This window comes from Aotus nancymaae, unplaced genomic scaffold (assembly GCF_030222135.1).
Source record: "Aotus nancymaae isolate 86718 unplaced genomic scaffold, 86718_ANA_hifiasm-v0.15.2.pri h1tg000029l, whole genome shotgun sequence".
In the NCBI taxonomy this organism is placed as follows: Eukaryota; Metazoa; Chordata; class Mammalia; order Primates; family Aotidae; genus Aotus; species Aotus nancymaae.
In genome coordinates, this window is record NW_026988442.1 from 42649720 (window position 1) to 42663082 (window position 13363).

General features: G+C 55.9%; 1 protein-coding gene across 1 annotated transcript in view; it reads right to left on the minus strand.

Annotated features, from left to right (window-relative positions):
* ZBTB46 (zinc finger and BTB domain containing 46) overlaps positions 1-13363 on the minus strand; it is a 97589-nt gene that overhangs the window by 25222 nt on the left and 59004 nt on the right. Inside the window, 1 exon segment of the mRNA XM_021672488.2 lies at positions 12160-12444. Within this exon segment, the coding sequence (XP_021528163.1) occupies positions 12160-12444 (285 nt within the window).

Consider the following 13363-nt stretch of genomic DNA (forward strand, 5'->3'; position numbering starts at 1 on the left):
GACTTGTCCCTGTGGAGTCTCACTTGAAAGCCTGGACGTTTCCCGGACCCCTCCACCTCGCTGGGACTTGGTCTCCAGCCTGCATCTTCACATGCATGACTGCGGAGTGACGCAGCCTCCCACCCAGCACTGTTCTGCTTCAGTTCCTGCAGCGTTGCTCTGTGTGTGTGTGTGTGTGTCTTAGAGGCTTGGGGTGGGGGTCAGTTGTATGCAGAGTCTGGGGTCCTTCTGTTTCTTGCTTTTTGGGATTCCACCCCTCAAGGCCCGGCTCCTTTGGCTGCCCGGAAGGACAACCTCTGTATCCGTGGCACAAAAGCACGCCACCTTCCCTCAGGCTCCACTTCCTGTGCCGAGGTTTGGGAAACAGACCGGCAGCGCCACTGGGTGAAGGGCACTTGTCTGTGCTCTCTTCTCCCCAGGATCACAGTGCCATCCCACCTGCTCTGGCTCCCCTCCTGGATAGGTTATGTGTAGGAGTTTCTATTCTTTTTTCAGACAGGGTCTCACTCTGTGGTACAATCACTGCAGCCTTGACCTCCTGGGCTCAAGTGATCCTCCAGCTCAGCCTCCAGAGTAACTGTAGAGATGAGGCTTCACCATGTTGCCTGGGCTGGTCTTGAACTCCTGAGCTCAAGCGCTTCACCTTCCTCAGCTTCCCAAAGAGCTGGGATCACAAGCGTGTGCCACTGAGCCCAGCCTGAAGTCTTAATTTCTACACACACACACACACACACACACACACAGACTGTTGTACTGACTGGTACCCGGGTCTGTGAGGCTACCCGCCTGCATTCTGTGAAAATGGTAAGTAAATAGGCCAAGAAACCTAAAATGAGTTTCTTTTGTTTTGGAGACTGAGTTACGCTCTCGTTGCCCAGGCTGGAGTGTGATGGTGCAATCTTGACTCACCGCAACCTCTGCCTCCTGGATTCAAGCGATTCTCCTGTCTTAGCCTCCCGAGTAGCTGGGATTACAGACATGCACAACCACACCCAGCTAATTTTGTATTTTCAGTAGAGACAGGGTTTCTCCATGTTGGCCAGGGTGGTCTTGAACTCCTGACCTCAAGTGATCCGCCTGCCTCAGCCTCCCAAAGTGCTGGGATTACAGGCGTGAGCCACTGCACCTGGCCCCCAAAATGAATTCTGTAGACACGAATCAAATTTTGTGGCAGTAAAGGGACCTAAAGAACCCAAGCTTTTATTACTGAAATTTTCTTTTCAAGAAAGACTAATGTTACTTGGCACATTTTTAAAAATCTCTTTTAAGTCAATCTCTGAGCAATAATATTTCAAAGTGAACAAAATATGAGATGGAATATTTAAATGCATTTGCTGAAAATGTCTTTGTTTGTTGCTTTTGTCTTTTGAGACAAGGTTGTACTCTGTTGTCCAGCTGGAGTGCAGGGTGTAATCACCACTCACTGCAGCCTTGACCTCCTGTGCTCAAGCCATCCTCCCGCCTCTGCTTCCTGAGTACCTGGGACTACACACGTACACCACCATGCTCAGCTAATGTTTACATTTTTTTTTCTTTTTTTTTTTTTTGAGACCGAGTTTTACTCTTGTTACCCAGGCTGGAGTGCAATGGCGTGTTCTCGGCTCACTGCAACCTCCGCCTCCTGGTTTCAGGCAATTCTCCTGCCTCAGCCTCCTGAGTAGCTGGGATTACAGGCACGCACCACAGTGCCCAGCTAATTTTTTGTATTTTTAGTAGAGACGGGGTTTCACCATGTTGACCGGGATGGTCTCGATCTCTTGACCTTGTGATCCATCCGCCTCAGCCTCCCAAAGTGCTGGGATTACAGGCGTGAGCCACCGCGCCCGGCCCACGTTTACATTTTTTGTAGACAAGGGTCTCCCTATGTTGCCCAGGCTGGTCTTGAACTCTTATGCTTAAGCAGTCCTCCTGCCACGACCTCCCCAAAGTATTGGGATTACAGGCGTGAGCCATTGCACTCGGCCTGAAAACTTTACATGCTGAATGAATGAAGTAAGGATAAAGTCATGCTGCTATCTACTCTAAAAATGTTCTTATAGCGTTTATCACTTTACCCCCCCCATCACTTTACTATCTACCACAAACATTTTTTTTTTTACGTTCTATGGCATGTGTCTACAATTTTTAAATTGTTTTTAAAAAGTTAACCAAACTCCGCCGGGCGCAGTGGCTCACACTGGTAATCCCAGCACTTTGGGAGGCTGAGGTAGGCAGATAATGAGGTCAGGATTTCGAGACCAGCTTGATTAACATGGTGAAATCCTGTCTCTACTAAAAATACAGAACTTAGCCAGGTATGGTGATGGATACCTGTAATCCCAGCTACTTGGGAGGCTGAGGCAGGAGAATCGCTTGAACCTGGGAGGAGGAGGTTGCAGTGAGCTGAGATTGCACCACTGCACTCCACTGGGCAACGAAGTGAGACTCCATCTTAGAAAAAAAAAGGTAAAAAAAAGTTAACCAAACTCTTTCATCACAATGGTTCAGAGAGAATCTCTACAACCTCCTTATCAATCCCCCAAGACAACTCTCTCCCTGCTGGGTCCACCTGCTGCCCACCCTGGAGAGCAAAAGGCCAAGTGGCCACACGGCCTCTGATGTCTCTGCTTCAGCAGCACCAGGGTGTGCCCTGCCCGTGGGCACAGAGACCATGCGTGACTAATCTCACAGTCAGACGCCATCCATTTCTCCTGTCACATGCCCAGGTTGAGACATACAATCTCAGGCCCAACAGCTGAGAGATCCTTTTTCTTTTTTTGAGATGGAGTCTCACTCTGTCACCCAGGCCGAGGTACACTGGCACAATCTCGGCTGACTGTACACTCTGCCTCCTAGGCTCAAGCGATTCTCCTGCCTCAGCCTCCCAAGTAGGTGAGACTACAGGCAAATGTCACCACGCCCAGCTAAGTTTTGTAATTTTAATAGAGACAGGGTTTCACCATGCTGGCCAGGCTGGTCTCGAACTCCTGAGCTCAGGTGATCTGCCCACCATGGCCAGCCAACATGCAGGGATTACAGGTGTGAGTCACTGTGCCCAGCAAAGAGATCGCATTTTGACCAATGAAATCAGAAAAGCTTCATTTTCTCTACAACTGACATTAAAACCCCAGCAGGCATTTGCACGAAGCAGCATCTGGCAGCTCGGAGGTTTCGGCCCATGTAGACGGCTCTTGTGAGTCTCAGACACCGGCAGAGTGTCGTCACCTTTGGAAAAATGCCTCAAGCCTTGCTAGAAATCCCATCTTCAGAAACTCATCTCAGGAACATAAATATTTGAGCAGCTAGGGGAGGCTCCGGCAGACGGGATGGGTTGCAGTAAAGGTGGGGACCTCTGGAAAGGGGACGGGCTACTGGGCAGATTGTAGGACACGTCTCCAGCCTGGAAGTGGGCTCCCCCAAGACACCACCTTCCCGGTCAGATGGTGCTTCTAGAGATTCCAGAAACAGGTTTTGGGGAATTATTCCAGAACCTGTTTCCCTCCCAAGCCCACCTGCTGCTCGGCAAAGGTGAGACCTTGCCCCAGGTCCCTGGAGCCCACCAAGTTCATCACCGCCTGCTCTGAAAAGAAAGCTGACACTGAACCTCACACGTCCACTGAGGATGGGCGATGGCACGTGCGGGGTGCTCCTTCTGAAAAGAAGCACCTTCCTGTGATTCCATGCCAACATGTGGAGCGCCGCACGCACTCCAGGCGCACACCAAGATGCCATGGCAGGCTTTGTCCTTGGAGCTTTCTAGAAAGTAGCTGGGTGGGAGCTCCACGGCTCCGTTTCCCATGGATGGGGACATGTTTTCCTGCCCCAGAAAGCCCCGTCCCCACACCTTGGCAATACCATGGATAACCGGTCAACTGAACCCCGTCAGGCAGAAGCTGGAGGTCCCCCTGCCCCACAGGCCCAGCAGCTGGGCATGGAGACACCTTCACCCGGCAGCGGCCAACAAAGGACTGGAGAACTGACCACAGAAAGGCACGCACTGGCTCCCAGTCATGGCTCTCGAAGGACGCCCCCTCCCCGACGCAGCTGTGCAGTCGCCCAGTTCCCTGCCCCACTCCTACACACTTGAGAGTTCTGGCGCCTGGGCGGGCTGCACCGAGCCGGCCACCGGGACCCGGACACCAAAGACCTGGCTGCAGCATCGAGGCGAATGCAAATGCCGGCTCCAGCACACGGACCGGGGGCACCTCAGTTCTGTCCCGGACCACTTTAAGCAGGGGAGGTGCCTTTGCTTCTGGGGGTCACTTTCTTCACGGGGCTCCTTAGCTGGCCTCAGGGTAAAGCTGTCAGTGCCCACAGAGCTCCAGGTGAGGCCGAGCCATCCCAGCAGTGGCTGCCCCCAGGGCTGGGTAAGTCCATCCAAGCCTGGGCTGGAAGAAGACTCCTCGAGTGTCCTGGACAGGCCACGGGCCCTGCAGAAACCCACCCTCGTGCCAGCAGGAGCCAGCTCCGGAAGAGGACTGCTCCACCCAGGTCTCCACGCCACGAGAGGAGTCGATCTGGAAGCAGAGACAGACACGTTACAGACTGTCAGCATGGGATCAAAGCAGGCAAGACTTCTAGGGTGGACGCTCTGCCGCCCTCACTCACCTGGGACGCTGTCCAATCGCTACAAAGACAGCCTGTCAACAGCCATCTGGAAAGGAAGCCTGTGATTAATTCTCAATGAACAGACACCCAAAAAGAATGTGCACTCACAAAACATCAACACCCCCCAAAATGACCCTGTGAGAGATGACGCGTGTGGAATAGCAATTAATTTTAAAATTCAAAATGCATGGGTGAGGCCAGGTGCAGGGCTCATGCCTGTAATCCCAGCACTTTGGGAGGCCGAGGCAGGCAAATCACCTGAGGTCATAAGTTCGAGACCAGCCTGGCCAACATGGTGAAACCCCGTCTCTACTAAACATACAAAAATTAGCCAGGTGTTGGTGGTGTGCCTGACAGGACACCCTATGCTGTCATCTCAGCTACTCGGGAGGCTGAGGCACGAGAACCGCTTGAACTCGGGAGGTAGGGTTTGCAATGAGCTGAGATCACGCCACTATACTCCAGTCTGGGTGACAGAGTCAGAACCCATCTCAAAAGAAAAAAGTGGTCGAGCTCTTATTAAAGAATTTTTTTTCTCCAGGGAGGCAAACACACCCACGGCCCTTTCTTTATAGAAAAGACCCTGCAACTTCAGGCACAGGAAGGAGAACGCCGTCTGTCGCTGCACTGCACGGCTCGGGCCAGGGCAATGGCTGAGTGGCACTTGGCTAGAAACATGCAGTGACCGGGCCTGGAAGGGACCAACCACCATCACTGAGTTCTAGGAACTGGTGTTTCCAACCCACTGTGATACAAATCAAATGTCTTTACATGAGGGAAAAATAAGTCCTCAAGATATAAAAACCAATTCCACTTCATACAGCCTATTGCTGTGGGAGTGGAACAGTAACTGTTGAAAAAGCTAATAGCTCTGCTGACCTCAAATGGGTTTTCTCTGTACCTGGTTGAGTTGAGGGTAGGAGAGGAGGGCACATGGACAGCAGGTGCCACCAGAGCGCCTCCTGAGAGGTGCCCGGGCTCACTGGGATGTGCTCACATGTACGTGGGTCTCAGGGACACCGCACCCGAGTGTCTGGCCCAGCTGCCCCAGACAAGGTTGGCCACCCTGATGTCTTACCTGGGCTGGAGGAGGCAGCGCCGGCTCCCTGGGCTGGGCCTAGTGGTTCCCCAGAGCCCATCCTGTGGCTCTGAGGGTGGAGGGTGGAGGGGCTTCTGCTCTGCCATCAGTGACCCTCACAAGGGACCCAGGCCCTGGGAACACAGGAAAGGAGTCTCACCCACGGGAACGTGCACCAGCTGCTGGGTTCTAGAGAGTTCCAGAAGCACCGACGATCCTCCCGGTATGTAGCACGTGCCCGGTGATGACCAAAGGTCTCGCTGGAGGTGGGTGGGTGTTTGCTTTGATCAGTTGGCCAACCCCAAATGCCCGGGGTCTCCACCAGTGACTTATCCAGGGCGGGTCTCTCTCCTGGGAGCCAGGTGATTCCAACAGAGGGTTCTGGTGGAGGAAGTCGGGGTGTGTACACTCTGGACTAGAGAAGCACTCTCTGGAGCACGAACACTTCGGACTGGAGAAACATTCTCCAGAACATGGACAACTCTGGACTGGAGAAGCTCTCCGGACGGGAACACCTCTGGACTGGAGAAGCTCTCCGGACGGGAACACCTCTGGACTGGAGAAGCTCTCCGGACGGGAACACCTCTGGACTGGAGAAGCTCTCCGGACGGGAACACCTCTGGACTGGAGAAGCTCTCCGGACGGGAACACCTCTGGACTGGAGAAGCTCTCCGGACGGGAACACCTCTGGACTGGAGAAGCTCTCTGGACGGGAACGCCACGGCGGCCCGGGCTGCCTGAAACAGCAGTGACATTTCCACCAAAAGCCCTTTGGTCGGAAACTGTTCGCAGTCCCAGTCTCAATCCAGAATCAAGTTAAAGTTCTCAGCTCACCCTTTAAATACCACAGGGAAATAGTCTTTAAACCACGACCGAAATGAAGACAAGCCTGCGAGACCGTTCTCCACAAAACACCTCCCGACGCCTGGGCCCGGCCGTGCCAACGGCCCCACAGCCCTTCACCAGGAGCCAGCTGGCCGGAGCCATCCCTCCAGGACAGGACCGCAGGGAGCTGGACGACCTTCACGGAGGCGGGACGGCGGCGCCATGGCTGTCCCGAGAATCCTTGGTGCTTCTGAACAGAGTGAGGCAGGTTATACGGCCAGGCTCCAGAGGGCGCGTCCCACATGCCTGGGTTTGGCTGCTGTGGGGTTGACAGCCTCCTTGACTGTTGACAGACGCCTCGAGGCCCTGGGGGTCAGGTCCGTGCCACCACAGCACAACTCGTGGGCAGCCACGTTCGGAGCCTGAACGACATTTTTCACGGTTCCTACTGAGTGAACAAGGACGTGAGCAGGGAGGAGGCTGCCTACCGCTGGAAAAGGGTGGGAGTGAACAGTGAAGTGAAGCAGAACCGAGTGAGAAGCGCGGCCAGTCCTCTGACGGGGACATCGGAGACTCACGGTCTCGTAACAAAGCTGCCATCTGTCTAATTTAACAGCCAAGCCAAGCCTATTGGTCCTACAAATCCAAGGAAACTAGTTCAGTTTTTCTAGAATGTTCCAGAACCACCCCTAGAGGCCCCTTGCTCCTCTGTGATGCTGGCTTGCTGCCTGCACATTTAATGGTCCTCTGAATTCAGAACCTGCGACTATCATCCCATTCCATCCCATTCTTATGCAAGATTGCCACGCATTCACTGCGAGGAGAATGAGGCAGGAGCTGGCATCCCCATCCTGGCACCCCACACCGCAAAGCTGCCATCGACACACAGTGAGGACGGACCGCGTCCCGTTTCCTGCACGACGCACCAGCCCAATGGGAGCTGTGCTCGATGGGACACTCTGGAGACTCGCTGACAAGAGCCCCAGCCCCGGAAAAGCTCATCACAGCGCACGGAGGAGGTCGCAAGTCGGGACACCGCCCAGCCCGGCACAGCGGCCAGGTCCCAAGACCCTCCCGGGCCCTCTTCAGAGCTGGCCTGAGTGGAAGCTGCATGCCCCGCGCTCTGAGGGCAGGGCATGGGGCACTCGCCCGGCCAAGGCTGCTCTTCTGTCTTCTCTCTTCCGTTGGGGAGCAGAGGAGAGGAGCAGGCGGCACCTGGGCTCAGGGGAGTGTTTCCAGGGCTACAGGATGGGGGCCACCCGCAAGCCACAGTGAGCTGCCCCCTGGCCGACCCCAGTGACCCCCACACCCGGCAATGAGAAGACACAGCAACCACGGCGTCCGTGCACCTGCAGAAAGCGTTGAGGGGAGGGGCGAGACGCGGATGACCAGCCTGGTGTTCCTGCACGGTGTTGAGAGAGCAAAACGCTTCTGATCAGCAGACAGCGCCAGACCCCAGCACTCCGCTCTGTCCCCCATCGGTGTCCACCCAGGTACCAGCGAGCGGGGTGGCATGACTAAATCTGAGGACCTCCCCGGAGCCAGCGATGTCCCCACGCAGCCCCGCGGCAGCCCTCCCAGAGGCAAGCCATGACCCCACCTCCAAATCACACTGAGCTGCCTCGGCGATGCTTCCCGGGCGCAGGCGCTGGCGTCCCCGGTTTACTTCCTCGTGGCCACCATCAGGGACAGAATGCCTACAGCGGCGAGGGACTACCACAGAACTTTGGGAAATCCAGGAATTTTCTGGGCTTTTCCATCACTCACTTCAGTGCAAGCTACAGACAGGCAGCGGCCGCTCAGGATGCCAGAAAACTATGTTTTGACATAATGCGTCTCCGCAAAGTGCTGCAGCCTCTCTGTCATCCAGTCCACAGCCCGACCAGCAAAGGATGCTGACAACTTCTAAACCGCATTTACAGAAAACAAAAGGGCAAATTCTTTTTTTTTTCTTTTTGACTGAGTTTTACTCTTCTTGCCCAGGCTGGAGTGCAGTGGCACAATCTCGGCTCACTGCAACCTCCTCCTCCGGGTTCAAGCAATTTTCCTGCCTCGGCCTCCCGAGTAGCTGGGATTAGAGGTGCCGGCCACCACGCCCGGGTAATTTTTGTATTTTTAGTAGAGATGGGGTTTCATGCTGGTCAAGCTGGTCTCAAACTCCTGACGTCAGGTGATCCATCCGCCTCGGCCTCCCAAAGTACTGGGATTACAGGTGTGAGCCACCACACCTGGCCCAAAAGGGCAAATTCTTACAAGAGAAGTGGAAAATTTAGAATATTAAAAATGAAGCTGGAACCTAAGAGAAATAACAGAAGACCCAGAAACCAGCTTCACCTGGAATTAGTCACAGATGTACTAAAATTTGAGATGAGGCCTGGCGCAGTGGCTCACCTCTGTCATCCCAGCACTTCAGGAGGCCGAGGCGGGTGGATCACCTGAGGTCAGGAGTTGGAGATCAGCCTGGCCAACATGGTGAAACCCCATCTCTACTAAAAATATAAAAATTAGCAGGCTGTAGGAGCACACACCTGTAGTCCCAGCTACTTGGGAGGCAGAGGCAGGAAAATTGCTGGAGTCTGGGAGGCGGAGGCTGCCGTGAGCCGAGATCACGCTTCTGCACTCCAGCCTGGGGCACAGAGCAAGACTCTGTCTCTTAAAAAGCAAACAAACAAAAAACCCAAAAACATATAGACCCAGGAGTGCTGTGTGCCCTCACCCCACCTTCAGGATTTAGGGCACACTCAGAATGCAGAGGACACAGCATCCTCAGTGCAGGGAGGGGCCCTGGGAAGAAGTCAGAACCACGCAAGACCCCAGCCCCGCGGCCACCCCGCCATGTGCTCGGGGCTCACCTCTCAAAAGGGGCCCCAGAACAGAGAAGCCCAGAGGAGGAAGGGGAAAAACTGCCAGGGCCACCAAGGCCAAGTGGGGTGTGTGTTTCCCAAGGTCAGACGCTGGCACCGGGTCCCGCTGCTCAGCCGCCACAGTGAAATCGATGTCTCCCGGCAAGCCGTGCCCTCCGACCCATCGGCTGCACACGCAGATCCCCAAAGGCTTCCTGGACAGAGCCACACCACGGGAAGCTGTCGGGCGCAAACACAGCAGAAAAAGCGCAAACACATCCTTTCCTCTCAGTCCAATGGCATGTTTTTTTTGAGACAGGGTCTTGCTCTGTCGCCCAGGCTAGAGGGCAGTGGTGCGATCACGGCTCACTGCAGCCTCAACCTCCCAGGCTCAAGCGACCCTCCCACCTCAGCCTCTTGAGAAGCTGGGACTATGGGCACATGCGTCATCACGCTCAGCTACGGGGTGTCGCCGCATTGCCCAGGCCCCCAGAGTGATTCTTAATGACCAAGATGAACCAGCCAGACCTGGGGTGCTGCGAAGGAGCCGGGTGTGTGGACGGTCCCTGCCCTGAAGGAGCGTACACGACCATCTGAGAGCATCCAGAGGAAACGGGAGGCGCTCGAGCCCTCAGGTGAAAGGCGACGTGGGGGAGGGACGGGAGGAGGCCTGGGGCTCCCCCTTCGACCACACCCACAGGCGTGCACCCAGCCTGTCCCTCCCGACGCCCACGAAACGTGCCCCGCGGTCCCTCGGACCAACCGGCTGCAAGAAGCCCATGTGCCCTGCCTCTGCCTCCTGAAAAGGCCCAGGGGTTTGGTCAAATCCAACCATTTCTGCCGAAAAGCACACTTTTGCATCTGAGAAGGGACGGGGCCAACTTTTTGAAGCATAAATCACACACACTCTGCCTGCACCATGTTCCATATTTTAGAAATGCTATTTTGTTTGAATTCACAACACTGTGTGAGTGGGCGCCCATGCCCCGTTTTTCAGACATGGAACGTGAGGCCACAGTACGCCCGTGAAGCCCAGCACCCAGAGCGCATGCCGCCTGTGCCAGCTCAGCCCAGGCCTCCCCTCCAGGGCCAAAGCCCTCCAACCCCACGGCTGGCCATGGAGCGCGCGGAAGGAAGGGGTGGTGAACGCTGCCTTCCACGCGTGTCTTCATCAGTCACGCAGGTCCGGTCGGTACTGAACCAATGCAAAAACGCGAAAATATTTCAGTGCTTGTGAAAACCAACTTGTAAAATTACCGTAGAGCAGCGTAAAGAATCAGATACTCGACATCTAAGGGCGGGTGGCGATAAAAACACAATCAGATTCGCTTTCCAAACCCCAGCACCAGGGGCAGCCGGCACATCCCTCACCTCACTCAGTACTCAGGAAATCAGGTGTCCACACCGCTCAGCACGCACCCGGGGACACAGCCCTGGGGCTCCGCGCCCCTCTCCCGTGGAGAGAAACGGGGCCTCACTCACGCTCACCCCTAACTCACCCTCACCCCTCACTTCACACCCTCACTCACCCTCACCCCCCACTCACCCTCACCCCTCACTTCACACCCTCACTCACCCTCACCCCTAACTTACCCTCACCCCTCACTTCACACCCTCACTCACCCTCACCCCCCACTCACCCTCACTCCCCCTCACCCCCCACTCACCCTCACCCCTCACTTCACACCCTCACTCACCCTCACTCCCTCACTCAGTCTCTCCCGAATGCTGAGTGCCAGCACCAGGTTCACCCAGGGGCCCTTGTGAGTGCGGGAACAGAAGGCAGCTGGCTGGGGCTGGCTGGGGTGGGTTTTGTTTTTGTTTTTTTAAGTCTGAAAGCTAAATGCCCCCTGTCTTGCCAGGAAGTCAGTAAGTCTGGGGTGAGCCCGAAACGGCAGTGGCAGAACCTTTGGTCATATCTCGGCGGGTGTCATCACTTGGGTTCAGCTGGGGACATTTATGCTTTAAACACAAATCCAACACATCTTTTAGAAGTCACACATCACCTGCATTATCCAGCGAAGGTGATGTGAGGTGAGGCCCCCAGTGTGATTAGCAGCCACCACCCCATCCCCATCCACCACTGCCCCATCCCCATCCACTGCCCCACCTCCCTTCCACCAGCACCCCACCTCCCTTCCAGCAGCACCCCACCTCCCATCCACCGCCCCACCTCCCTCCCACCACCGCCCCATCCCCATCCACCGCCACCCCACCTCCCTCCCATCCACCGCCCCTCCTCCCATCCACCGCCCCTCCTCCCTTCCACCAGCACCCCACCTCCCATCCACCAGCACCCCACCTCCCATCCACCGCCCCACCTCCCATCCACCGCCCCACCTCCCTTCCACCACCTGCCTCATCACCCTTGTGCAAAACGCGTCTCAGCACAGAGGCGACAGAGTGGCCAGCAGGGGGCGCCCGAGCCCGTCCCTGGAGCACAAAGACCCCCAGATCCTGCGCCGAGCCTGCTACCACCCAGAGCGGGGTTGTGGGGACAGGCTCCCGTTTCCAGGTTTGTTAACTCCACGTGTATTCAGCCCAACGCCTCAGGTGAGAGACACTCCACCAAGCAGTCAGCCATTCCCCTGCCTGCCACCCTCACGGCCACGTCTATTCTCTTCTCTCCTCACTCTACAGCCAACTCCCCATAAACCCCAGAGTCCCGTCCAGGCTGTGACACGCCCCCCCAGCTCCCGAAACAGGGAGGCCAGGAGGTGGCCGAGCAGCAGGGACAGACCCTCAGCCTCGTCTCATCTCGGGGACTCGCAAGTGTCAGCCTTCACACCCACAATGCAGCCAGCGGCCCCCAGGGCCTGCACTTACAGGACAGTGAGTGGGCCCCTCGGGGCAGGTACTCGAACAGCAGCGAGCCGTCGTCCCCCAGCACGTCCGCCTTGAGCGACAGCAGGCTGTTCTTACTCATGAGCGCTGCGCGCAGGTTGGCCACCGCCGTGGCCTGGTGCAGAGCGTCATCCTTCTCCGGGGTGAGGGGAGGGCCCAGATAGCTGGCTTCTCCTCCCAGGAGACCCTCCTCAACCTGTGCATAGAGCTCCGGCCTCTCTCCTCGGCTGTCGGAGCTGCTGGCTTCGGTGACAGTCAGGTCTGCATCTGGGGACAGAAGGGACACATGTCAGAACACACCCAGGTGGTTCCCAGACTTCCAGTGGGACAGGCGACAAATTTAGAAGGACGCGACCAGCTTCTGCCTGGGCTACGGAGCAGCATGACGTCTAGCCCACCCTGGGTGCTGGGCGTCTGCCCCCACAGCCCAGCAGCTCCGGCCCGGCCTTTCCTGCCCACCCAGGCCCCATGGTGGCGGCGGAGTCACAGCCAAGGCTCTGGAGGGTGGCTCAACTCACAACAATGGGGTTGCCCTCCCTGGATGCGGGCAGGCTGCAGACCTACTTCCAGGCCCTGCTCTAGGGCCGAGGACCCGAGAGTCAGAAGCTCCTGGGGCTGCAGTATTCCCATCTCTCAAGGAAGAGAAGCTCAAAATGGACCAATGATGTGAAAGCTAAATCCCTAAAATTCATAGAAGAAAATCTGCATGATCTCAGATTTGTCAACAGGTTCTTAGACACAAAAACAACAGCATGAGCAACAAAATAAATTGGACTCATTGAAATCAAAGCGCCTGTGCTTCAAAAGACACTCCCGAGAAAGCGACGTCAGGTGCGGTGGCTCACGCCTGTAATCCCAGCACTTTGGGAGCCCAAGGCGGGTGAATTACCTGAGATCGGTTCAAGACCAGCGTGACCAACATGGTGAAACCTCATCTCTACTAAAAATACAAAAATTAGATGGGTGTGGTGGTGCGCACCTGTAATCCCAACTACTCAGGAGGCTAAGGCAGGAGAATCGCTTGAGCCCGGGAGGTAGAGGCTGCAGTGAGCTGAGATCACACCACTGCACTCCAGCCTGGGCGACAGAGTGAGCAAGGTTCTATCTTAAAACAAACAAACAAAAAATTGCAACTCATATATCTGATAATAAAATTACAAATACCGTAACTCAACATAAAAATGAG